The sequence below is a fragment of the Xenopus tropicalis genome, chromosome 9 (genome assembly GCF_000004195.4).
Source record: "Xenopus tropicalis strain Nigerian chromosome 9, UCB_Xtro_10.0, whole genome shotgun sequence".
Classification (NCBI taxonomy): Eukaryota; Metazoa; Chordata; class Amphibia; order Anura; family Pipidae; genus Xenopus; species Xenopus tropicalis.
Genome location: NC_030685.2, coordinates 66,079,234 through 66,105,796, shown reverse-complemented (window position 1 = coordinate 66,105,796; position 26,563 = coordinate 66,079,234). Strand labels below are relative to the sequence as shown.

General features: G+C 40.3%; 1 protein-coding gene across 2 annotated transcripts in view; it reads left to right on the top strand.

Annotated features, from left to right (window-relative positions):
• pde11a (phosphodiesterase 11A) overlaps nt 1-26,563 on the top strand; it is a 255,900-nt gene that overhangs the window by 114,645 nt on the left and 114,692 nt on the right. For both annotated transcript variants that reach the window (XM_002934600.4, XM_031892908.1), the window contains exon 3: nt 24,144-24,233. In XM_002934600.4, coding sequence (XP_002934646.1) covers nt 24,144-24,233 — 90 coding nt within the window. The remainder of the gene's footprint in view (nt 1-24,143; nt 24,234-26,563) is intronic.

Below are 26,563 nucleotides of genomic sequence, written 5' to 3'. Positions count from 1 at the left end.
AATAAATAAAAATAAATAAATAAATAAAATATTGTGTACAGGTATGTGATCCCTTATCCGGAAACCCGTTATCCAGAAAGCTCTGAATTATGGAAAGCCTGTCTCCCATAGACTCCATTTTAATCAAATAATTCAGAATTTTAAAACTGATTTCCTTTTTCTCTGTAATAATAAAACAGTACCTGTACTTGATCCCAACTAAGATATAATTACCCCTTATTGGGGCAGAACAGCCCTATTGGGTTTATTGAATGGTTAAATGATTCCCTTTTCTCTGTAATAATAAAACAGTACCTGTACTTGATCCCAACTAAGATATAATTACCCCTTATTGGGGGAAGAAAAGGCCTATTGGGTTTAATTAATGTTTTATTGATTTTTAGTAGACTTTAGGTAGGAGATCCAAATTACAGAAAGACCCCTTATCCGGAATACCCTTGGTCCCGAGCATTCTGGATAACGGGTCCTATACCTGTACTATTGCCAGAAAGTGAAAATGCATTCTGTCCATTTATGGAGCACTCCATTAAATATATATATTTACTGTACTCGTTAGAAAAAAAAATCTGATTTGCTAATAGGGGTTGCTAGACAAATGGTTTCCCCATATGTAATAAAAGACACTAAGTTTGCCCATGCGCAGTAACCATAGCAACCAATAAAAAAATTGCACCTAAGCAGCTGGCCAGTAAATGTTATCCGCCCATAGACTTAACATTGAGACCAACTTTGACTGAGTCCCGCACCGTTTGTCGTAGACCCATGAATGAGGTGTCAAACTGTGCGGGTGCTTCGGGAATGTGGTGCTATGACTTTTCTGAGGGGTGGGCGGTTAATTGCCCCAGCGGGGGCAATTAACCACCGTTTGTTGTAGACCCATGAATGAGGTGTCAAACTGTGCGGCTTATTCGGGAATGGGGTGCAATGACTTTTCTGAGGGGTGGGCGGTTAATTGCCCCAGAAGGGGGCAATTAAACACCGTTTGTCGTAGACCCATGAATGAGGTGTCAAACCGTGCGGCTTATTCAGGAATTGGGTGCTATGACTTTTTTTTCAATCCCATAGACTTAACATTGAGGCCAACTTTGACGGATTGTAGCGCAGAGAGGGAATTTTTTAGAAACGTGAAATTTACCACATTTGAAGAGGTTTGCAACCTGTGTCAGAAGATACCCCGCACAAGGGTATAAGTTTAACCCCCGGGGCAAGAGACAAATTCATACAAAAAATTGTTGGTAAAATGACAAAATCTGATAACTGTCTCTTTAAAAGACAAATTCACAAGTGGAGATAGGGGTTGTGAATACAGTGGAAAAATTTGACAAATCTCTCTCTATGGGGGGGAATTCACAAAAGTGATGATATTGAGACAAAATAAAAGTGGACATAGATTTGTCAGATTTTCCACCTAATTCACAAACCTCCACTTTTGTGAATTTGTCTTTAAAACAGACAGTTTTCAGATTTTGTAATTTTACCAACATTTTTTTATGAATTTGCCTTTAGTTCTTAGTAAATCTGTTGTTGCCATCAAACCCAGTCCCACAGCTACAGGAGCCTTGGGAGAAGGATTTTGCATTTCATTTGCCATTTGTCATTTCATTTTGGGGGTAATTTTAATTTGCCCAGGGAAACTATACATCACTTTTTTTCAGGACAATCTGGGCTTTCTAGTGTTTTCTATATTTCTGTGCAATTCCACTTCTGTAACAAGATGTAAGGGTTTAAATACCTTCTTCTCTAGCCCCTACTCATTACTGGTCAGCAGCAATCCGGCCCACACACCTAGTACCGCCGCTCCCTATACGCAGACTACGCAGTCTGCGTAGGGCACCAACAGACCAAGTCATCGTTCGTCGGCGGCTCCTTCTCTCTTATGCGGCAGCTACAGGCCCTTTTATAAGATTGCGCCCGTGTGTATGACGTCACACGTCAGCGACGAGGCACAACCTTATAGAAGTTGCCACGGCATAAGAGAGAAGGAGCCGCCAACGATGACTTGGTCTGTTTGGGGTACTTTCTATGGGGGCAATTTGGGGCACTGTGTGTGGGGGCTACTGTCTGTGGGGGGTACTGTCTATGGGGCAATTGGGGGCACTGTTAATGGGAGCAATTGGGGCACTGTGTATGGGGCACTTTCTATTGGGGGCACTGTTTATGGGGGCAATTGGGGCGCTGTGTATGGGGCACTTTCTATTGGGGGCACTGTGTGTGGTGGCTACTGTCTATGGGGGTACTGTCTATGGGGCAATTGGGGGCACCGTTTATGGGGGCAATTGGGGCACTGTGTATGGGGGCAATGTTTATGAGGGCAATTGGGGCACTGTGTATGGGGGCACTTTCTATTGGGGGCACTGTGTGTGGGGCTACTGGGGGCACTGTTTATGGGGCAATTGGAGCACTGTGTATGGGGGAACTTTCTATTGGGGGCACTGTTTATGGGGGCAATTGTGGCACTGTGTATGGGGCACTTTCTATTGGGGGCACTGTGTGTGGGGGATACTGTCTAGGTTGGGTACTGTGTATGAGGCAATTGGGGGAACTGTGTGGGGAGTACTGTCTATGGGGCAATTGGGGGCACTGTTTACGGGGGCAATTGGGGCACTTACTATGGGGGCTTTGTCTATGGGGTCTATTGGGGGCACTGTGTGTGGGGGCTACTGTCTATGGGGTCAATTGGGGGCGCTTTCTATGAGGGGGTACTGTCTATGGGGGCGCTTTCTATGAGGGGGTACTGTCTATGGGGGGCGCTTTCTATGGAGGGCACTGTGTATGGGTGTACTGTGTATGGGGGTACTGTCTATGGGGGCACTCTGTATGGGGGGTACTGTGTATTGGGCCATTGGAGGCACTGTGTATGGGGTGACAAAACTGGTACATAGTTATAACTCACTTATAACTGACTGCCTTCTCTCTATATTTGTATTTTATATGTACGAGTTGCTATATTGTTTTCCTTAGGTAGTACAGTATGAGGGTATAGTACAATTTGTGTCTGATCCCACCATTTCAACTATATAAAGGAGTATTTTGGGGGGGCGTGGCCACAAAAGTGGGCGTGGAGGGGGCACAAAAGTAAATTTCTGCTTAGGGCACCCATTTGGCCAGCAGCGGCCCTGCACACACCAACATGCCCGGTGAAAAGGGGCCCAACAGGACTAGGACCCAGCAGGTCTTTATCCAGTGCCCTGTTGGGGACTGGTCCAACTCTGTACCCCAATATCCCAGTGTGGGTGCCAGTGTGTATGTACTGTTTGCTGATCACCAATATTGCTGCTGGGAACAGAAGGGACACAGCTAAATGTGGGGGGCCAATGCTGTCAGGCAGCTCTGTAGTTCTGGACATGCTATGGGGGCACAAATAAGCTGGGGCAAATGTCAGTGAAGTCATTAAAGAGGGGGCACTGCTGTTGAAACTAAAAATTTGCCTGGGAGGCTTTACTTTTCCTCTTAATAAAAATGAATACAATATATTCACTCGAAATGTTATTATTGCCTCATTCATTAAACTAAAACTAGCATAATCACGCAAATGTGAGGTAAAAACTTTGTATATATAAAATATAAATTGAACTTTTTTTTTTAATCAGTGTTTTACTTGTTCATAAAATGTTAAAGATAATGTTAATGTATAAATGTCGTTTAAGTGACAAATTCACAAAAGTGTCTGTAAATTGTCTTTCTTTCATCAAAAACAGAAAAGTGGCGGTTGAGTCGGAATTTAGGCGGATTTCTGTTTGTTTGCTCCAAAAAAGGGCTTTCTCCACTTTTGTGACTTCCCCCCTATCACTTTTATTTTGTATCAATATCACCACTTTTGCGAATTCCCCATATGAATGTGTTTAATTTGCTTTCAATGCCCAGGGCTGCCCTGCACTATTAGGTATGAATGGGAATAAATGTATTTAACATTTGCCCAGTTTTATGGTGTGTCCCCTGGCTGGACAGTGTTTTGGCAAATGGAACCTGACCACTTTATTATTCATTTTGTATAAAGACGCAAAGGCAATTCGCTGCTCAGAGTTCATTAGTAATCCATTTAGATACATGAGCCGTGGCTGCTTGGGAATCAGTGTAGTCTGCAACATACTCAATACTGGGGCAGTTGTCTAGGCAAAACAGCTAAATGGTTAGCGTACCCCCTGCTGAACTATATATGGCTGAAGAGTTCCTGATATCTCCATTACTCTCCTATCCGCTCCCCAGTGTAGATTCTGTTCTATGATTATTTCCACATATCCTAATCAAATTCCCATAAAATAACCCTAAAATGCACTTGCTGATTTTGGCGGCCTTTGTAATCCCCATAGTCCCTGTGCTGCAGCTCAGCTCACCTATCAATTGGCTTATTATTGCCAGTGATAAGAAACGTATTTTTTTCCCATGACAGTTGCTTTCAGCTGCCATAGACAGCATGATTCCACTCACCGTGACAGGGGCAAGCAGGCATGCTTATGGTGGGCAATTTGATAGCTGGTAGAGGTATGGGATCCATTATCTGGAAACCCATTATCCAGAAAGTTCCAAATTACGGAGAGGCCATTTCCCATAGACTCCATTATAAGCAAATAATTCTAATTTTTTAAAATAATTTCCTTTTTCTCTGTATCAATAAAACAGTGAGTTTGTACTTGATCCCAACTAAGATACCATTAATCCATACTGGAGGCAAAATAATCCCATTGGGTTTCATTAATGTTTTAATTATTTTTAGTTGACTTAAGGTATGGAGATCCAAATTACAGAAAGAAACTCCAGGTCCCGAGCATTCTGGATAACAGGTCCCATACCTGTATCATAAATAGTGAGCTGCCCTTGAAAGTGCAAAAAAGAGGATTTGTGGGGAAATGTAGCCATTGAAAAAGTCATAACGACAACCGCATCAGCCCATTTCTGGGCCAAGCGGTCACCGGGACATAGGGAGGTTAAGTGACTTCTGTCCAGGGGTCACAAGGGCGTAACCAGTGGTGAGGCATATTTCTAGCTATGGGGGGATTAGAACTACTGGCTGGCTGGCTTAAGGCGGGAGCCTTGACCACTCAGCTACGCTTGCTCCTCCCGCTTCTAGGATGTTTTTTTCGTCCGCTTGTCAGCATCATATTGGCAGTTGGCCTATCCTAACCGACTGAATGAAATGAATGATTTTAGCGAAGAGAGGGAATTTTTTAGAAACGTGAAATTTACCACATTTAAAGAGGTTTGCAACCTGTGTCAGAAGATACCCCGCACAAGGGTATAATTTTTACCCCCGGGGCAAGAGAGGTCCCCAAATTTGCCCCATTGACTTATAATGGGGATTTTTGCGAATAACTACTTTGTCGTAGACCCATGAATGAGGTGTCAAACTGTGCGGCTTATTCGGGAATGGGGTGCTATGACTTTTCTGAGGGGTGGGCGGTTAATTGCCCCAGCAGGGGGCAATTAACCCCCCCCATAGACTTAACATTGAGACCAACTTTGACTGAGTCCCGCGCCGTTTGTCGTAGACCCATGAATGAAGTTTCAAACTGTGCGGCTGCTTCGGGAATGGGGTGCTATGACATTTCTGAGGGGTGGGCAGTTAATTGCCCCAGCAGGGGGCAATTATCCTCCCATAGACTTAACATTGAGACCAACTTTGACTGAGTCCCGCACCGTTTGTCGTAGACCCATGCATGAGGTGTCAAACCGTGCGGCTTATTCAGGAATGGGGTGCTATGACTTTTCTGAGGGGGGGGCGGTTAATTGCCCCAGCAGGGGGCAATTAACCACCGTTTGCCGTAGAACCATGAATGAGGTATCAAACTGTGCGGCTTATTCGGGAATGGAGTGCTATGACTTTTCTGAGGGGTGGGCGGTTAATTGCCCCAGCTGGGGGCAATTAACCGCCCATAGACTTAACATTGAGACCAACTTTGACTGAGTCCTGCAGTTTGTCGTAGACCCATGAATGAGGTGTCAAACTGTACGGCTTATTCAGGAATGGGGTTCTATGAATTTTCTAGGGGGTGGGCAGTTAATTGCCCCAGCAGGGGCAATTGTCACAGAGAACTAAAGGAAAGGAAGCTTGTCGTAGACCCATGAATGAGGTGTCAAACCATGCGGCTTATTCGGGAATGGGGTGCTATAACTTTTCTGAGGGGTGGGCAGTTAATTGCCCCAGCAGGGGGCAATTAACCACCGTTTGTCGTAGACCCATGAATGAGGTGTCAAACCGTGCGGCTTATTCGGGAATGGGGTGCTATGACTTTTCTGAGGGGTGGGCGGTTAATTGCCCCAGCAGGGGGCAATTAACCACCGTTTGTCGTAGACCTATGAATGAGGTTTCAAACCGCGCGGCTTATTCGGGAATGGGGTGCTATGACTTTTCTGAGGGGTGGGCGGTTAATTGCCCCAGCAGGGGCAATTGTCACAGAGAACTGAATGAAACATTGTAATATTGGGGCACGAGTTTAGCCACGGCAAACACCACTCACATTTTCTTCAGGAAATGTACCTTTCTAGTTAGTGGTGCTTGCGAAGCAAAGCATTACTACTGTTATCTCACAGGCTTATTATTATTAATCTTCCGTACAAAAGTTTGGCGCGTAACAAGTCCCGCACCATTTGTCGTAGATCCATGAGTGAGGTGTCAAATCGTGCGGCCTATTCGGGAAAGGGGTGCCCCAGCAGGGGGCAATTATTCGCCCATAGACTTAACATTGAGACCAACTTTGACTGAGTCCCGCACCATTTGTCGTAGACCCATGAATGAGGTGTCAAACTGTGCGGCTTATTCGGGAATGGGGTGCTATGACTTTTCTGAGGGGTGGGCGGTTAATTGCCCCAGCAGGGGGTAATTAACCACCATTTGTCGTAGACCCATGAATGAGGTGTCAAACCGTGTGGCTTATTCAGGAATGGGGTGCTATGACTTTTCATAGGGGTGGGCGGTTAATTGCCCCAGCAGGGGGCAATTATCCGCCCATAGACTTAACATTGAGACCAACTTTGACCGAGTCCCGCACCGTTTGTCGTAGACCCATGAATGAGGTGTCAAACTGTGCGTCTTATTCGGGAATGGGGTGCTATGACTTTTCTGAGGGGTGGGAGGTTAATTGCCCCAGCAGGGGGCAATTAACCACCGTTTGTCGTAGACCCATGAATGAGGTGTCAAACTGTGCGGCTTATTCGGGAATGGGGTACTATGACTTTTCTGGGGGGTGGGCAGTTAATTGCCCCAGCAGGGGCAATTGTCACAGAGAACTAAAGGAAACATTGTAATATTGGGGCACGAGTTTTGCCACGGCAAGCACCACTCACATTTTCTTCAGGAAATGTACCTCTCTAGTTGATATTCTAATTTAACACTAAGGGGCTGATTTACTTACCCACGAACGGGTCGAAATGAGTCCGATTGCGTTTTTTTCATAATGATCGGTATTTTGCGATTTTTTCGTATTTTTTGCGATTTTTTCGGATTCTTTACGAATTTTTCGTTACCAATACGATTTTTGCGTAAAAACGCGAGTTTTTCGTAGCCATTCCGAAAGTTGCGTAAAATCTGGCGATTTTTCGTAGCGTTAAAACTTGCGCAAAAAGTTGCGCTTTTTTCGTAGCGTTAAAACTTACGCGAAACTTTGCACCTTTTAAGTTTTAACGCTACGAAAAATGCGCAACTTTTCGCGTAAGTTTTAACGCTACGAAAAATGCGCAACTTTTTACGCAACTTTCGTAATGGATACGAAAAACTCGCGTTTTTACACAAAAATCGTATTGGTAACGAAAAATTCGTAAAGAATCCGAAAAACATACGAAAAAGTCGCAAAATGTTCGTTTTCAAGTCGGAACTTTTCCAATTCGGGTCGGATTCGTGGGTTAGTAAATCAGCCCCTAAGAATCTAAGACATACATGCAGTATGTAGTCAGTGGTAATCTAATGTGAATCTCAAGGCTCAAGGCTAATTATGATTAATTGAAATGCCCCATAAATACTTTAGGTGCATCCAGGGTTGGACAGGGGGTGCAGGGCCCACTGGGGCTGCCACCACAGGGGCCCCGCACCCCCCCAAGGGATCCCTGCCGTGGTCCCCACACACACCCCCTGGCCCCAGCCATTTCTTGAGAATGCTTCAATAAAAACTTATAGCAGATGAAAGGTACGATGATGGGCCCCTTGTCTTGGTGGGTCCTGGGCAAATGCCCCTTCTGTCCTTTTATTAAAGTCTCCCTGTTCAGGGGCAAAAGATATGGCAGATTTCACCAATTATTTTGCATTCTGTACCCTGCCTGTTTTCAAACAGTTTTTACAGCATCACATTCTCCATATAGAATACCATAGAGCCCCCAAATTATGTTTTTTAAAAATGTTGTAAAATCAAAGAAACTGTAAAAACAGTAAAATGCATTATGCATTATATATTGATGAGACCACAAAAAACTTGGGAAAGTTGAAGTGGGAAAACTTGAAATTGGGGATGTAAAATTAAGGTTTCACTGAAGAATGGATGTGCTTTTTGAAGTTACCCTTTTGCCCAAAACCTTGCCAATTGTGCTCAATAAAATGATATCTTAAGCTGTTCCATTGAATCTGCATTCCAAGGTGTAATTATAGCAAGAAGGCTTAAGATAACCCGAATCCCCTTTGAAATTACTGCAGCTGCATCCTCTACGTACTTTTAATATCAGGAGTAAAATAATTTAATGCTGTAGCACAATAATAGAGAAGGAAATTCTGTTTCAAGGTGAGGCACATGTGTTAAGGAAGTCTTGAAGGTTAGGAGAGCTGAAGTGGATCCTTTTCTAATGAGCACGGAGACTGTTTCTTGCCATGAAAAAGGCATGATGTCTTCAAAGACATCACAAGAAGAGCAGTGGGCTTCTTAGTGGCAGTGTCTGCAGGAGCCGAGAATCACTGTCAGGAAAGAAGATTCATATCTGGAGTATATATATATATATAACAACTGACTGACAGAAGTCCCTGTATAACAATAAACACACCATGATTGCAGTTAAATTGAGAACCTTGCACCGCTCCCTCCTTGCATTTGGTCATTATGTTCATTCATTAGAATGCGCATTTAAAGAACACGGTGCCCTGTTCGCTGTAAGCAGACAGCAAGCCAATCAAAGGCGAGCGCTTTTCAGGTTTATCAGTCGCTTCGAGAATTTCCCCTGCTCCTGTGTATGAATGGCACATGCATTAGATGTGCTAAAGATTATGGCTGAGGCCATGAAATTCATTTTGTAGGAATGTGCGTGGGTGGGTGTCAGTAGTTCACAAGACACAATACTGCCTGGGAAAGTTGTGGCTCGCTTCCAACGCAACCCACACATTTCCTTTGCATCTTTAAGACCTTTATCTGTGTGCATGTGTGTTTGTGTCTATGTTATATTTACTAATAGTCCTTTATGTGCCTGTGTTCAATAAATGAGGCAGTGTGAACACTATATACACACTTACAATATGTTGTGAGCTTTCCACTTGTTGTGTATAGATATTTTTTACTGATTATATGCTCTGCTTCTATTGACTTCGCTTTATTAAAGGGGGTCACCACCTGAACAGCACAGGGCCCTGATTTTGTGTCCCGACTCTTAGAATTGGACCAAGACCAAAGGTGGTGCGTCTAAAACAGTTTATTCAAAGAAAAAGCTTCTCAACAAGGAATGTGTTTGGGTCGAAAGAGGCACCTTTAAGTTAACTTTTAGTATGTTATTGTATGGCCAATTCTAAGCAACTTTCCAATTTTCTTGCTTCTTTATTTTGTATAGTTTTTCAATTATTTGGCTTCTTCCTCTGCCTCTTTCCAACTTGAAATGGGGGTCACTGACCCCAGAAACCAAAAAATAACTGCTCCATGAAACTACAATTTTATTGTTATTGTTACTTATTATTACTTATTTTTCTGTTCAAGTCCTCTCTTATCCATATACCAGTCTCCCATTCAAACCACTCCCTGGTTGCTAAGATAATTTCAATCCTGGCAACCACATAACTGCTGGATAGTTGCAGAACAAAAATTAAATATTTAAAAAACACAAATAATAACAAATGAAAACCAACTTGGGGAGCAACACAAGCACCATAAAAGTTCATGGAGGTGCCAAATAAGGGCTAAGATTGGCTATTAGGTAGCCTCTATGCACACTATTGGCTTACAGGGGCTTTATTTGGTAGTAAATCTTGTTTTTATTTAACCAAATCTTCCCACCAAGTTATCAATTTAAAAATAACTCCCTGATTTGGCGGCACTGAGAGCAACATCCAAGGGGTTGGTGAGCACCATGTTGCCCCCGAACCACTGGTTGGGGATCACTACTCTACATGATACTAAAATATAACTCAGAAGTGAACAGCCGCTTTAATCATAAGCCTATGAATAAGTTCACTTTTTGGCACAAAAAATTATCAAAGCTTTCCTTGCTAAGATGCTTTTAAACTTTCTTACCTGCACCACCTTTGGTCTCAGTCCAGTTCTGTGCCAGCCTGCCAATCCAGATGCATTGAGCGGTCTGGATAAGAGGTTTCATACCTGTACTACCCAATGAGCCAGTACTAAATTAAACACCTGCAAAGGAATCAAGACTTTACAGTGTAATATCAATATTCGCCATTACCCCTTATGCCCATTTATTTAATTACAGCAGTTTGATTGGAATGTGAATAGTGGATTGCTCTACCTTGCACTGTTGGGTTGAAATTGGGTAGGAAGTGCAGTTCGAACTCCATATAATATTTTAAAGGCACTCTTATTATGCATTCTGTTCCTACATAAATGCAGGGGTTGGGTATTCTATTATGTTGCTGGGACAGTTTTATTACTGCGGCCTAATGCCATAAATCCAGATGGATTGATAAAAATCTGTGGTTAAATTTAGCAAAGCTGAACAAAATGTAGGCACAATCATATCCTTTAGAACTGAAGTGATTAGACAGTACTTGTGAACCATGCCATTCAGAATTGATCCTTTTATATGGAGCTCTGGGGTGACTGTAAAATGAATTATAACATTGCCTTATTTCTTAACTTTCACATTGTTTAGCATATGGCTGGGTTGAAATTATACACAGCTCCATTACTTCATTTTGTTGTATATACTGTAAGTATCTAAATGGAACCATAATGCTAATTTCTGGTTTTGTATTTTCACAATAAATACAAAATAACATATTAATTGCAGTTCAGGTGCTATACATGTAATATATATGTTTTGTTTTTGTATCACTTTATTTGCTTATATTATTTCTTCACTGCTCATTCGCTTTCCTATTGCTGTTCAGCTTTTCAAAGTACGTTCTTGACTTTGCTCCCTAGTGTCATAAAGATTTTATAAAGCTGCTTCTGAATTCTCGGTTGAAAGGTACTGCGTTGTTTTCCTTTGTTAGGCTTTAAAAATGTATATCATAAGCAATATTTTGTTACTGTGAATCTACCCTGAACCTAGACGGAATCTAGGCATGTTCTTAATGTTTGGGCTTCTAAAGAAATATATATATATATGATATAATTAATAGGAATGCAGTGAATCAGTAACGGAACAGATCAATAGATCTAGCTAGATACCGAACCAAGTGTATCTGTTCTTCTTTAAGAAAAAGTATTATAATTATGTGAATACGAATATATTATATATATCTGTACTGAGGACCCCAGTGTAATGTTGGTAAGGAAGGAAGGAAAATGTGCACTAAATTAGTTTGTCTATATTGGAAACTTGCATGATGCATCATTCATGATTAAAATGGAATAGGTGTTTCCTATCACGCTTGGATTTTTTTTGTTTTCACATTCTTACCCCCATATGTAGTAAAAGGCACTAAGTTTGCCCAGTAGCAGTAACCCATAGCAACCAATAAGATGTTTGCTTTTGAACAGGTGACCAGTAAATTCTACTTGCTGATTGATTGCTATTGGTTACTGCTCCTGGGGAATCTTTTATTACATAACCACCTTTGACTCTTGTCTTCTACACTCTTTCTCTTTCTCTCTTAATTTATACCTTGTAGGTAGTGAAAGTCAAGGAAGGCAGAATAGATTAAAGGAGGAGTTAGCAGACCAAGGTTCAGTAAAGTTGCCTGCAGGAGGAAACTTCATGCAACTTCGGAAAGCCGAAGCAATGTATAGGCCTTTCCACCGGCGACACTCTATTTCAGAGCAGTTAATCATGGGCGACTAACTTGCTCCGTGGGCCATCAGCCTTAGGGTGCAATCTGTGCTATGTTGAATACGGTGCAGCATTATTGGTATGGATGGGCTTGTTGTTATACATGTGTCCCGAATTCAAGATATAGATATAGACCTGTTGGAAGGTGATTGGCCCACTTTTATGATTTATAACTGATAAGGATTCAGGATATTTTTAAAAGTCAGACACAATGGAAGCATCATGTGACTATCATGTATGCAAACTTTAGCAGCGGCCTTAAAGAGAGTGAAGTGAGTGTATGTTGGCCTTAAAGGAAAACTATACCCCCAGAATGAATACTGAACCACTAGATTATACTTTATATTATGTTAAGTGACCTATTAAAGAATCTCGCCAAACTGGAATATACTATATATCAGTAAATATTGCACTTTTACATCTTTTCCCTTAAGCTACCATTTTGTGATAGGCTGGGTGCTCCCTCAGAGATCACATGACCAGAAAATAGTGCAGCTCTAACCAGGCCCGGATTTGTGGAAAGGCTACAAAGGTCTGGGCCTAGGGCGGCACAAATTTGGGGGCGGCATGCCTCCCCGCCGCACCAAAATGTTAAACTTTTTCTTGCATATGGAGCAATGGAGACCTCCCCCCACTGCTCCGTATGCAAGTGTAAAGCCCCACACATGCGCGATTGCAAGTTTGCGCATGCGCGGGGCGGGGAGGGAGCATCGGACAGGGGGGCGGCTTCGGGGCACCCGCATTACAAATCCGGCGCTGGCTCTAACTGTAACAGGAAAAAGTGTGGGAGCAAAAGACAGAACTCTGTCCATTAATTGGCTGATGGGGCCTAGCAGTATGTGTGCCTTGGCTTGTTTGTGTGCACTGTGAATCCTATGATCCCAGGGGGCAACCCTTAATTCTTAAAATTGCAGTTTTTTTATTTAGGATTTCCCAACGGCCCATACTATTAAAACCTATATTTTTCTGAAAATGGTTTTATTTATATGAAACAGGGTTTTACATATGAGCTGTTTACCTTCCAGTGTCTGGACCACACTGTGAAAGATATGTTATACAGAGTTACTTAACATCTTTATTTGTTTGCCAGTGAATTTGTGTTTCTTAAACCTTTAGACCTTTTTCAGGTGATTCTGACAACATGTATTTAAAACAGTTTTTCCGTGTAGTACAGTCATTTTTTTCTAAATTTAATTTATGTAGGATTTTAGTGACTGACAAGTTCTCACAAAATCCATTGACAGGTTAATTGTAACCATTTTTTTTTTCATTTTGAAAATCTGTAATTATATCACTAAGTAACTTCGCTGATGCTTTGCAGCTCTTGGGATGGTTTGGGACAGACTATATTAAACAAGCTGGGAAAACCCAATGTTCCAACAAAGGGAAATATTTAAAGTTGCTTTCAGGGATTCTGAATGATACCAATGTTATAAATAAATCTTGGCTATTGTGTAAATGACTCCAATTTGCAGTGTTTAGATAACACCATCCTCTCTCCTCTAAGGGTAATGGCACGTGGGACATTTTGACACTCGCAATAAATTTTCATTACTGCGGGCAATGTCGCTTGTCTCCTTCCCACCAGCTAAAATGCAAATGGCCGGGGGTGAAACATATATAGTGCAAAGTTGCTTGAAGTTTCCTTGTGAGAATCGGAAAGACAAAGTGCCTGTTTCCTTGCTGCCGATTAGCATTTTAGCCAATGGGAAGAAAACTTTTTTTTGCCTCCAGTGATATAGATTTATCACAAGCAACAAATCGTCACTTGCGCCAGCTTTTTACTTTACTTTTACAACCAGTTGTAGAAACGGTTGTTGAGCCACACAAACATTAGAAAAAAGTTCTTTGGAGATGCCAAATAAGGGCTGTGATTGGCTCATTGGTAGTCCCATGTGGACTGCTACGCTGGCCATACACACACCAATATTATCGTAAGAAACCTCGTTTTGTACAATATTCAGTGTGTGTATGGAGGATATCGGTCATCTTATCATTCGGGTGGGACAAATGATTTTGATTTTGAGCCATTGAAGGCGTCCGATCAAAATCTGCTTTTAGGGCTGAATTGTTAAAATGGGGGTAGATTCCCTATTGTTTCTACCTCCATTGATGATGATGATTTAGCCCTGAACGTCAGTGGAGGGAACGAACAATCTTTCCTGCAACCAATGGTCACAGGAAGGATCGTAATTGGTACTTATACAGCCACCTCTAGCCTGCAGGAGGCTCTGCTTGTAGTGAAAAACCTGCCTCCAAGCCAGAAATGTAAAAATAAGCACCTACTTTGAGGCCACTGAGAGCAACATCAAAGTGGTGGTGAGCATCATGTTGCTCACAAGCTACAGGTTGGGGATCAGTGCCCTAAAGTATATAATGAATACTTGACTCCATGATGCTCCATGATGGTATAAATCCCACAGTACTCTTCTTTTATTTTCTTCAAGCCATGCCACATATGGCAATGCAAGAAAACATGGAGAATTGCTAATCCTCACTGATGTTTTCTCACAGAGAAGAGGGTAAATGTAGAACATAGGAAAACATCTTGCATTCCTGCCTGTTTTTAACACTAGCCTTATGCATGTGTATTGACATTCATTTAGATGAAGGACAGCTATCTTATTGCATTGCTGTTTATAGATGGCATAAACCACTACCATGGGTGAAAGTGGCACAGTGCTATCCATCTAATTGCCTACTTAGAGATCAGAATATTTCATTCTTGCTGTCTACTGTTTATCTTAGATATATAACCAAAGAATCTTGGGTTTACAGTATCATCTATTGCTTAAGTCATATGTGTAGCACGGTGGATTTTATTTTGATTTTATAATGATTTACAATATACATCTGCTTTGACATTTGAATCAAATCTTAGGTTTGAGTCAAGTAAAACCAGCAGATTTTGGGACAGCTATTTAATCTTTGTTCTATGTATATTGCTGGGTAAACAGTAAACACAGGTATTGTTACCCAGCAAATATCCTTGGAATAAACAAACAGACAGCATATAGACAATACACTTTATGTACAACTTATTTGAGAAACAAATAAGGCTTTCTACAAAGTTAGTAAATTGTCTAGTTAGGTTTTGTTCATGACAAAAGTTTGTACACCATATTGTACAATAAGTCAGCACTTGGTGTTGGGGGTTTGCAAAGACCTCTAGTATAAAAGGGAGCCCCCACCATGGGTCAGTAGCTTCGCCTAGGACTCCTGAACGAGTGCCGGGACATTTGGATCATCGCTTGGTTATCGGGAACCTGAAGGTCTTGCGCCAAAGGTTGTGGGGCTCCCCGATTGTGCTGAATTGTGCAGAACTGGCTATACTTGTGACTATAATCATACAAAGATAAGTAAATCTATTTGATTCTATTATTACTTGTGTGTGTGTAAGTTATTGCATTAGGTAACCTGTTGACTAAAACTGGCATTAAAGACTGTAGAAGAACAGAACATTTGAAAAAAATATTTATTGGTCACCGAGTTACAATAAAGCTGCACTTTTAATATAAGGCTCCACCCAAAGTTGGGTTGGTTTAAAATAAAGGGCATGGTTTACTGTAGCATAAAAAGAACATACATGCATTTGGGTGATGGACATGGGAAGTAACACTACAGATGGGTTTATATACTGTATGTTTCTGGATATATAGTGGTGCCAATGTATGATAATAATTCCCCTTTAAATACAACTGAGGCCATGCTCGGGCGTCCCACACTAACAGGACTTGTCAGTAGAAGGGAGCAGAGTCTGTTCTTCAAATGGGGAACTGTCAGGAGGCTTGTCATCATCTAGTGCTGGAATTCCAAAAGGCATTTGGCTGATTAGGTCAAATCTATTTTTACAGCAAGTCTTCAAAGGAGTACTGTTAAAATATCACTACATCAATGACTTACACATGAAGGTAAGCCTTTGCCGGGGCATATTAAAATGTAACCTAGATTTTCATTTTGATTTTTTCATTTGCATTCTGTGATGAAATGTTAGCACATTAAATTAAACATTAGAGCCAATAAAAAAGTCCCCTCGTTGTTACAGAAATAGCAAACGTCTGGCGATTGCATTTATTTCATGATATTTCATGAATCATTTCCCCAATTTGGCTTTAAACAAAATAGGGATTTTTTTCACCATTCACAAAAAAAGTATGTTCACAAAACCTTTATTCTCTGCAAATTCGTAGTGGTTAATATCAGTGGACACTACCATATTGTTTGTATTGGCCAGTGGCAGCAACAGCATGAACACTAAGGTCACAATGGACCCACAAGAGAACCCACAGAACACTTGGGGCTCACTCATTGTACCATTACATATAAAATGTACTACAGCTACGCAACCTGTTATCCAGAATGCTCAGGACCTGGGGTTTTTCAGATAAGGCATCTTTTTGTAATTTGAATCACCATACCTTACCTCTAGTAAAAAGTTACATACAAACATTAAAAAACCCAGTAGGATTACTTTGCCTACAATAAGGATTAATTATATCTTCAAGATCAAGTACAAGTATGGGATCCCTTATCCGGAAATCCATTATCCAGAAAGCTCCAAATTACGGAAAGCCCATCTCCCATAGACTCCATTTTAATCAATATTCAAAAAGGATTTTTTACAGTGAGAGCTGAGAAGTTGTGGAATTCTCGTACTGGCTGATACATTAGATACCATCAAAAAGGGGTTGGATGGCTTGAAGGTTGAACTTGATGGACATGTGTCTTTTTCAAGCGAACTTACTGTGTTACTATGATGCTGACAGTTTAACTTTCAAATGATATTTTGAAATTTCTTTTAACCATTGTGTTAATAAAACTGTGGCTTTAGACTCAAGATTTGAGTCTGGTGTGTCTTTTTAGGGCCTGAGCCTAGGGTACTAGGAGGCTTGGTGATCTGAGTATGTGGTTGGGCCTGACTGGTGCCTTGACACTGCCCAGCTGATACATATATAATAGTTACATCTTTAGAAAAAGTGTTTCTTGTAGGGAGTTTGCATTTTTTAAATTGTATTCCTGACAGCTGAGCCGTGCTTAAAGCAGCATTTTTTTGATCAGTCCAGTACTGACAGGTTCTTCTGCAGAGCAGCTCTTGACATGTCACTATTCCAGCAGAAACCAATAAGTGACCAAAGGACAAAGTCTAACTGGAATGTGGCACTTTCAACCAAATACTTTTATTTTAATGGACCTTGGAAACATCTTGTGCCCCAGATTTCTACATTTTTTTGCCCTAGGGAATAAACCATTTGCTTGTAAACAACATCTGGACCTTAAAAATATACAGGATTGTTTCTGTGCAGCTCTCAAAACCTGTACTTTAAAGGCATAAATAATAGAAAGCAATAACAGCAAGAGGCAAAATCTTGGTTGACAGTCGATGCAGAGAAAATGTGAGAAGAAGACTAGAATTCACAGAGAATACAGGCATTCTCAATTGTTTAGGAAGGTTCATTTTGTGAAATGTATTTGCTTCCTGTATTTCCCAGATTGTGCCATTTAAAAATATATAATTTTTTGTAATATATTTGATCTTAACTGTCCCATGATGTTCAATGGGACAGTTTTTTTCCTAGTCCTCCTCTGAAATCAGTTTATTACAGTTAAGTACCACTTAGCATATCTAATCTTTAGCAGTTACCTTTTCTCATTTTATTCTTTTCTGTAGAAAGGGGTGTCTATTTATGGTGAGGTTTATTGTTCTTAATAACCTTCTCCAAATACCTGGGTGTAATCGTTAACATTTCATAGCAACACTGGAAATGTAAATATACAAAGGCTTATTTATCCATTTTTTTAAATGTGTGAATTGGGGAGGCCCATTTATCAACGTTCTCATTTTTGTGGTTTTTGAAACCACGACTAGTGATGAGTGAATTTTTCCGCCAGACATGGATTTGCAGCAAATTGTTTTGCGAAACGTTAGCATAAAACTTCGCATAAAAATGGGGACGGTCATGTCAAAAATAGGTGTGGTCATGGCAAAAAAAGACGCATGCGATAAAAATTCACACGACAAACATGTTTTCTGGATTTTCTGAATTTTCCTATTGTTTCGCTAATTTTTTCAGCCAAGCGGAATGAGACAGATTCACTCATCACTTACCATGACTAAACTAATTTTATCTAAAATCACGAATGCCAAGTGCTTTATTAAAACAAAAAAAATGCAGAAAAAAGTGTCAAAAAACCTCTAATACCACGTAGCAAAGTAAGCACTTCCAAGTGTAAAAAAGACACCTGTTACTGACTACTGCATGGCCTCAACAGCTTTAGACAGCATTTTTTTCTTTCGGATTTATCGCAGTTTTTGTGCATAATAGATGGCAAAAAAAACAAAAATTTTTCACGGAAAAAATTTGATTTTAGTGCAAAAAATGCAAACCATGGAAAAAAATGAACATTAGTAAATTCCCCACTTAGAGTTTCTTTATCAATTCAAATAAACTTTACCAAACTTGAATGTTTGCTTACTTATTACAAAATTTAAACATAACTTGAATTCGAATTAAACTGTAAAAAAAAGAATGTGTCAAATTGGTATTCTTTATAATAAATAGATAAAAGACAACCCCTTCTCTGATTGCTAAATGAAAATTGGTGAACTGCAACTCACAAAAAGTGTTAACTGTTCAAGCAGCTTATAAAATGTGATCACAATTTCAATAAAAAATATTTGAATTTATTACTTTGGTGATTATTGTGCTTCATTAAATTAACATAAAAAATTGGTGAACTACAACTCTCACCAAAAGTATTTTTTATTGAAGTTGTGATTACATTTTCCAAGCTGCTTGGTTATTTAAAATAGCACATTGTCACTTTAATAGCTTCAGTTCACCAATACGTATTTAACAAAGGAGTAAACCAATCTAGCATTTTCATTTAGCAATCAGAGAAGGAGTTGTCTTTTATCTATTTATTATAAATACTTTCGAATTATACAACCCTGGTTGTTTTGTGTTGTTAGGTTGTGAGAAGATTGTGAGAGTTCCAGTTCAACACATCCAATCGAAATATCAAATTGGTATTCTATCCATCATTTTCAATGGGTCTACATATTCTCAAAAAATGTTTTGAAAAATGGCATAAATTTAGCCTAGGAGAATTCCCATTGACTTTAACATGAATTCTCAAGCTCAAGAGTTTTTCTCTTTGTTGCGTTTAATAAATATGGAACATTTGAGTTTTAGAAACCATCATTCAAATTTGGGAGTTTTTGCAAAAAATTCAAAAAAATTTGAATCTAAAAATTGAAAAATCACTTCCCAAGTCTCTCGCCTAATTGGGTTTTCAGGAGCACAAAACAAATCAGTGTCCTGAGTTTCCTTTGGTGGAACCTTGTTTCTTAAGATTAATGAGTCCTGTGAATAATGTAGGAGAGTTTTTCCTGGCTAACTACATAGACTTAAAAAAATATCATGCTAAGAAGGATTTATATGTAAGCTGCATTTGTGCTGAAATCAATTACTGGATGTGACTGAGCGAATGTAAGACACACAGTGTTCATTTGCAGTCATCTCAGTAGATTTGTACTAATCTGTAACTGGGTTGGATGCCTGACCCTACAGATAGAGCTGGGCAGTCCTTGATCTTGCTGGATACTTCTGTGCCTTTCTGCTGGGGTTGTTTCTATAGGAAAACTTTTAAAATGTAAATCTTATCTGTTTTTTGTTTTTTTTTAAATTGTTCCGCCTTGGTTTTTTGTGTAAAAGCCTTTTCTCTTATATGAGACCTGGTGAAATGTTATTGCTATTAGTAGGAGGGTACAGGACGTATTTTTGGCAAAACAAGAGAAAAAAAATTGTTGTGTTTTTTTCTGCTCTTGAAAGCCAGTGAAATGCTATCATAGTTACATAGTTACATAGTTACATAGGGTTGAAAAAAGACCATTGTCCATCAAGTTCAACCCATCCGAGTAAACCCAGCACACAACCTATACTAACCAATCTATACACTCACATACATAAACTATATATATACAACCAGTAATACTAACTGTAGATATTAGTATCACAATAGCCTTGGATATTCTGCTTGTTCAAAAACTCATCCAGGCCCCTCTTAAAGGCATTAACAGAGTCTGCCATTACCACATCACTAGGAAGGGCATTCCACAGCCTCACTGCCCTCACCGTGAAAAACCACCTACGCTGCTTCAAATGGAAGCTCTGTTCCTCTAATCTATAGGGGTGACCTCTGGTGCGCTGATTGTTTTTATGGGAAAAAAGAACATCCCCCAACTGCCTATAATCCCCTCTAATGTACTTGTACAGAGTAATCATGTCCCCTCGCAAGCGCCTCTTTTCCAGAGAAAACAACCCCAACCTCGACAGTCTAACCTCATAGCTTAAATCTTCCATCCCCTTTACCAGTTTAGTTGCACGTCTCTGCACTCTCTCCAGCTCATTAATATCCTTCTTAAGGACTGGAGCCCAAAACTGCACTGCATACTCAAGGTGAGGCCTTACCAGGGACCTATAAAGCGGCAAAAATATGTTCTCATCCCTTGAGTCAATGCCCTTTTTTATACAAGACAGCACTTTATTTGCTGTAGTAGCCACAGAATGACACTGCCTGGAATTAGACAACTTGTGATCTACAAAAACCCCTAGATCCTTCTCCATTAAGGATGCCCCCAACACACTACCATTCAGTAGATAGTTTGCGTTTATATTATTCCTACCAAAGTGCATAACTTTGCACTTGTCAACATTGAACCTCATTTTCCAGTTTGCTGCCCAGTTTTCCAATTTTGTCAAATCGCTCTGCAAAGCGGCAGCATCCTGCATGGAACTTATAGTTTTGCACAATTTAGTGTCATCAGCAAAAATAGAAACAGTACTCTCTATGCCCACCTCCAGGTCATTAATAAACAAGTTAAAAAGCAAAGGACCAAGGACTGACCCCTGCGGTACTCCACTAACCACACTGGCCCAATTAGAAAATGTTCCATTTACCACCACTCTTTGTACTCAATCCTTCAGCCAGTTTTCTATCCAATTACAAATATTATGTTCTAGGCCAATATTCCTCAATTTGATCATTAACCTTCTGTGCGGTACTGTATCAAACGCTTTAGCAAAATCTAAGTAGATGACATCAACTGCCATTCCAGCATCAAGGTTCCTGCTCACCTCCTCATAAAAGGCAACTAAATTAGTCTGGCAAGATCTGTTACGCATAAAACCATGCTGGCACAAACTAATAGTATTGTGAACTGCAATGTATTCAACTATCCTATCCCTTATTACCCCTTCCAGAAGCTTTCCTACTACTGATGTCAGACTAACAGGCCTATAGTTTTCAGGCTGAGAACGAGATCCCTTTTTAAATAACGGCACCACATTAGCAATCCGCCAGTCTCTCGGCACCATGCCAAACCTCAACGAATCCTGAAAAATTATGTGAAGAGGCTTGGCAATCACAGCGCTCAGCTCATTTAATACCCTGGGATGAATCCCATCCGGTCCTGGACCTTTGTTTACCTTTACATGTTCAAGTCTCTTTTGAATTTCCTCCTGAGTGACCCATGCGCCAGTAGCTAAATTACTAGCACTGGGTATATTAAAAGGGAAGCCTTCATTATCTGGCTCCTCAGATGTATAGACAGATGAAAAATAAGAGTTCAAAATTTCAGCTTTTTCCCCGTTCTCATCAACCAACGTACCTCCCCGTGATAATAAAGTTCCCACCCCTTCTTGCTTCATTTTTTTACTATTCACATAATTAAAAAATAATTTTGGATTCTTTTTACTCCTAGCTGCAATATCCCTTTCCATCTCTATTTTAGCTTGCCTGATAGCTTTTTTGCATGCTTTATTTGCTTCCTTGTACCTGATGAAAGTTTCCGCTGTCCCAGCTAACTTGAATGCTTTAAAAGCACGTTTTTTATTACCAACCTCGACCTTAACTCTTTTATTCAGCCATAAGGGTTTTGCTTTGCGATGCCTCTCCTTGCTTACAAGGGGAATATACTGTTGTGTATACCTGCAAAGCAATGTTTTAAAGATGTTCCATTTTCCTTCTGTGTCTAACCCCATGAAAAGCCTTTCCCAGTTGACACATTGCAGAGATGCCCTTAAACTGGCAAAGTCTGCACGTCTAAAATTGAGCGTTTTAGTTACTCCCTTATAGAGCTGTCTCTGCAGCATTATCTCAAAGGAGACCATGTTGTGATCACTGTTCCCCAAATGCTCACCCACACAAATGTTAGAGATAAGTTCAGTATTATTAGATATTACCAGGTCCAAAATAGACTCATTCCGAGTAGGTTCTTGAACCACCTGAAATAAAAAGTTGTCATTTAGCATATTTACAAACCTACTAGCTTTTTCTGACTTAGCCACCCCATTACTCCAGTCAATGTCCGGATAATTAAAGTCCCCCATAATAACAACTTGACCCAATTTTGAAGCCTCCTCCATTTGCAAAAGTAGCTGGGCCTCATCCCCCTCATCTATACGGGGTGGTTTATAGCATACACCAATGATCATTTTCTTTGTGACCTTCAGCCCTACTGAAATTTCTACCCAAAGAGATTCAACATTTTCATTGGTAATGTCTTTATTACATGGCTTTAAATCTGACTTTACATAAAGACAAACCCCTCCACCCTTTTTAATCCCTCTGTCCCTCCTAAAAAGCGTATACCCATTTAAATTCACTGCCCAGTCGCATTTTTCATCCCACCAGGTCTCAGTGATACCAATTAAGTCATAATTTTCAATACATGCAATAGCCTGCAGCTCCCCTATTTTTCCCGACAAGCCACGCGCATTAGCCAGCATGCAGCGGAGATTACTACTTCTTCCTCTACAGCTTACATTAGCTAAAGGACAGTTAGAGCTAAGGTGAAAATTAGTCTGTTTCCCTTGTAACAATGGAAGCTCCTTATCTGATAAACTATATGCCCCCCTCACTCCTCCCCCACAACCCTTTACTGGTCCCACTGCCCCATCTACACTAGCTCTCCCATAAGAATCTAGCTTACCAACCCCCCCCCTTGTCTAGTTTAAACACTCCTCCAGCCTCTTAACCATTCTCTCCCCTAGCACAGTAGACCCCCTTCCATTGAGGTGCAATCCGTCAGGGCTGTATAGATTGTACCCCAAAGAAAAGTCAGCCCAGTGCTCTAGGAACCCAAACCCTTCCTTCCTACACCAAGACTTTAGCCACGCATTTAGCTCCCTAAGCTCCCGCTGTCTCCCTAAACTAGAATCTTACTAAATTGATTAAAATTCCAATTCAATGATATCTTCTTCCTCTACTGTATGTAAGGTCTTTCTTCTTGAAAAGCAAATTAATAGTGATGAGCAAATCTCTCCCGTTTCGTTTTCCCGAATAATTTGTGAATGTTTCAAAAGATTTGTGAAACGGCAAAAATGTTGCGCGTCAAAAAAAGTGCATAATTTTTTTTTTACGCGGGTGACAATTTTATGTGACGCGCCTGTTTCACAAAATAATGTCAAATGCGGAAATTCACAGCGAATCCATGCCTGGCAAATTATTTAACCCATTACTACTATAGAAAATAGAAAATATTTGATTTATTTGCAAACTGGAAATTTTTTCCTTGTACATGATAAACCACATATTCTAGATTTAATCTTCATATTTGACAAAACATGCCACTATTCAATTAAAGTCTAAGGGGTTCAAATTCAAATGTTTTCCTCAATTCCAATTTTTTTGCACAAAAGCTCCCAAATTCAAATTATGGTTTCCAAAACTCAAAGGTTTGATATTTACTAAGAGAAAAACTTGAATGTAAAACTGGCATCTAAGAGCTTGCAAAAATTTAATTTTTTATATTCACATTTTTTTAATAAATCAATAAACATTTGAGTTTGGTAACATTTCAAGTTTACTAGAATTGAAAAAAACTCAAAACAGATAACCCTTGTGTGTATAGGGTATTTATATTTCCTGTATTACTGTCCCTATGGGAAAAAAGTCTCAATAATTTGAAAATGATCAGTATGACATGCTTATCAGTTTATGTTTGTTCTTGACAGGTAATGCAGATGTATCTGCCTTTTTGTGGCATTGCAATATCTAATGCTCAACTGTTCGCTGCTTCCAGAAAAGAATATGATCGGAGCCGGGTAAGTCCAGTATTCCTTCAAAGATATTTGTAACATGTATCATATTTGTAAAATGATTTCTAGCTACACACATAAACACACCTTTACCCCAGCACATACATGCACACAAATGCCAGGCTACACCAGCATCCAGCTACCCACTTATTGTGCAAATAGATTACAGCAATAGTGAGAATACAGACATATTTGGGTGCAGTTCATAAGCAAACTACACCAAGGGGCACATTTACAAAAGCACGAACGCTCGAACGTTCATGCGAATGCTCCGAGTGTATTTTCGCTGATTCTTTTCGGGCGTCCGCACGACTTTTTCGTACACCGCACGACTTTTTCGTACACCGCACGACTTTTTCGGACGTTTGCACGAAAAAATCGGAAAGGTTTTACCACTGTTTACAATTATTCGGTACGAAAATTTCGTGACTTTTGAATTACCAATACGATATTATCGTGACTAATACGATTTTTTCATAAGAATTTTCGTGATATTTGCGATCTTACGAAATTTTCGTTTCCAATACGATTTTTTCCCATTCGTGATTCGGATTCGTGGATTAGTAAATGTGCCCCCAAGTGTTTAAGTCAATATTAAAACCATTTTTGTTCAATTTACTTAATAAATTCACTGTTTTTGTTAGAATGCCTCTTGTTGGTTGCCTCAATGTCGGTTCTTGAAATTGTCAGTACAATATATTGAAACAAGTTTGGGAGTAATAGTGATGTGCAGCTCCGGATTTGTGTTCCGGGCTGCCCCCGTTGGTCGCCCCCTGCCGAGCACGCATGCACGAACCCCCCACCCTGGCGGCAGTGAGTGTGAGCGCGCATGTGCATAATTTAAACTTCCATACGGAGAGGTCCCCAATGCTCCGTATGGGAGCAAAATTTAAAGATTTAGTGGCAGTGGTTTTTTCTGCCAAAAATTTTTGTGGCCTCTCCACAAATCCAGGCCTGGTGATGTGTGGTTCGACAAAAGGTAGCGTTCCTGCATACTAGAATACTGATAAATAGAACCAGTGGGAAACAGTGCGTTGTGGGGAAAAAATATGGCGATTGTTTTTTAAATCACTTTGCGCACTGCAATCATGAATGTAGATGAGCACCAAAAAATTTACTCAGTGAACAGCCTCTTTCAAATCTTTAAATACTTGCCACTCATGTTGTTCAAAAGTTAATAGTAAGGCTGCAGCATCCTCTTAATCACATAGGATTCCTTCTCCTCTGTTCCACTCGTCCTTCTCCCTTAGGAATTGACTTGTGTTCTTGGCTAATTGAGCATGCTCAGTTCTTATCAACTCAGGTTAAAACGAATGCTCTCTAGACTAGCAGCCACTGATGGTTTCATAAAAACTCTGCTCTAGCTGTGCACTCTGCTGGAGAAACATGTTCTTTCTCCTAACCTCCTTTCCTGAGTTCAGTTTAACCATTACAGGGCACAAGCAGGACTTTTTAATCATAGTAGTAGGCGAAGTAGTGCGAAATGTTTTGCCAGGCATGGATTCGCTGCAAATTTCCGCGTTTCGCTGCACGTCCAAAAATTGTCGCCCGCGTCAAAAGAGTTGTCACCCGTGTCAAGAGAATTGTCGAGGAAGACAATTTTTTTGACGTGCAACATTTTCGCTCATCACTAATAGTAAGTTCTGCCTGTGTAAGCCTGCATTCTTTATTGCATGAACTTTACACTAAAGGTGTGAAAATGTGAAATTTGCAATGTGATATGAGAGAGAAAATGGCTGATTGGTGAAAGCTGCTGTTTGCTTTAGGAAAATGTGATGGTGCTGGTAAACAGAGGGGATATATGAAATACAAATGGTATAGTTTGGGTGGGGGAGATGTGCCCAACTTATATACATGGTAGGAAAATGTAGGGTTTACATGTCCTTTAAGGGGAAGCTGAGCCAGTAGCACCTTGATAGAAACTTGGCAATTGGTTTGGGTTGGGGAGATGTGCCCAACCTTTACACATGGTAGGAACATGTAGGGTTTACATGTCATTTAATAGGAAGCTGAGCCAATAGTGCCTTGATAGAAACTTGGCAGATACCGTAAGTAATATGCCCTAACATTTAAAGAGAATGATAATATATATAATGGGATATACATTACTACAGCATACTGCATTATCTGTATAGCTTTAAGAAAAAAAGGTGTGAATTGTAGGCAGTAAAGGTGAGGTGCCTTCACTAAGTTGATGAGACACATTTAATTATATTTTGTGCAAATAAATGCCATGGCAAGGCCGAAACTAAGAGCAGGCAGAAGAGGCAGCTGCCTACAGCACAACTGTAAGGGGGTTGGGGTTGGGGGGGGGGACTAAGGTGATGAGTGGAAGG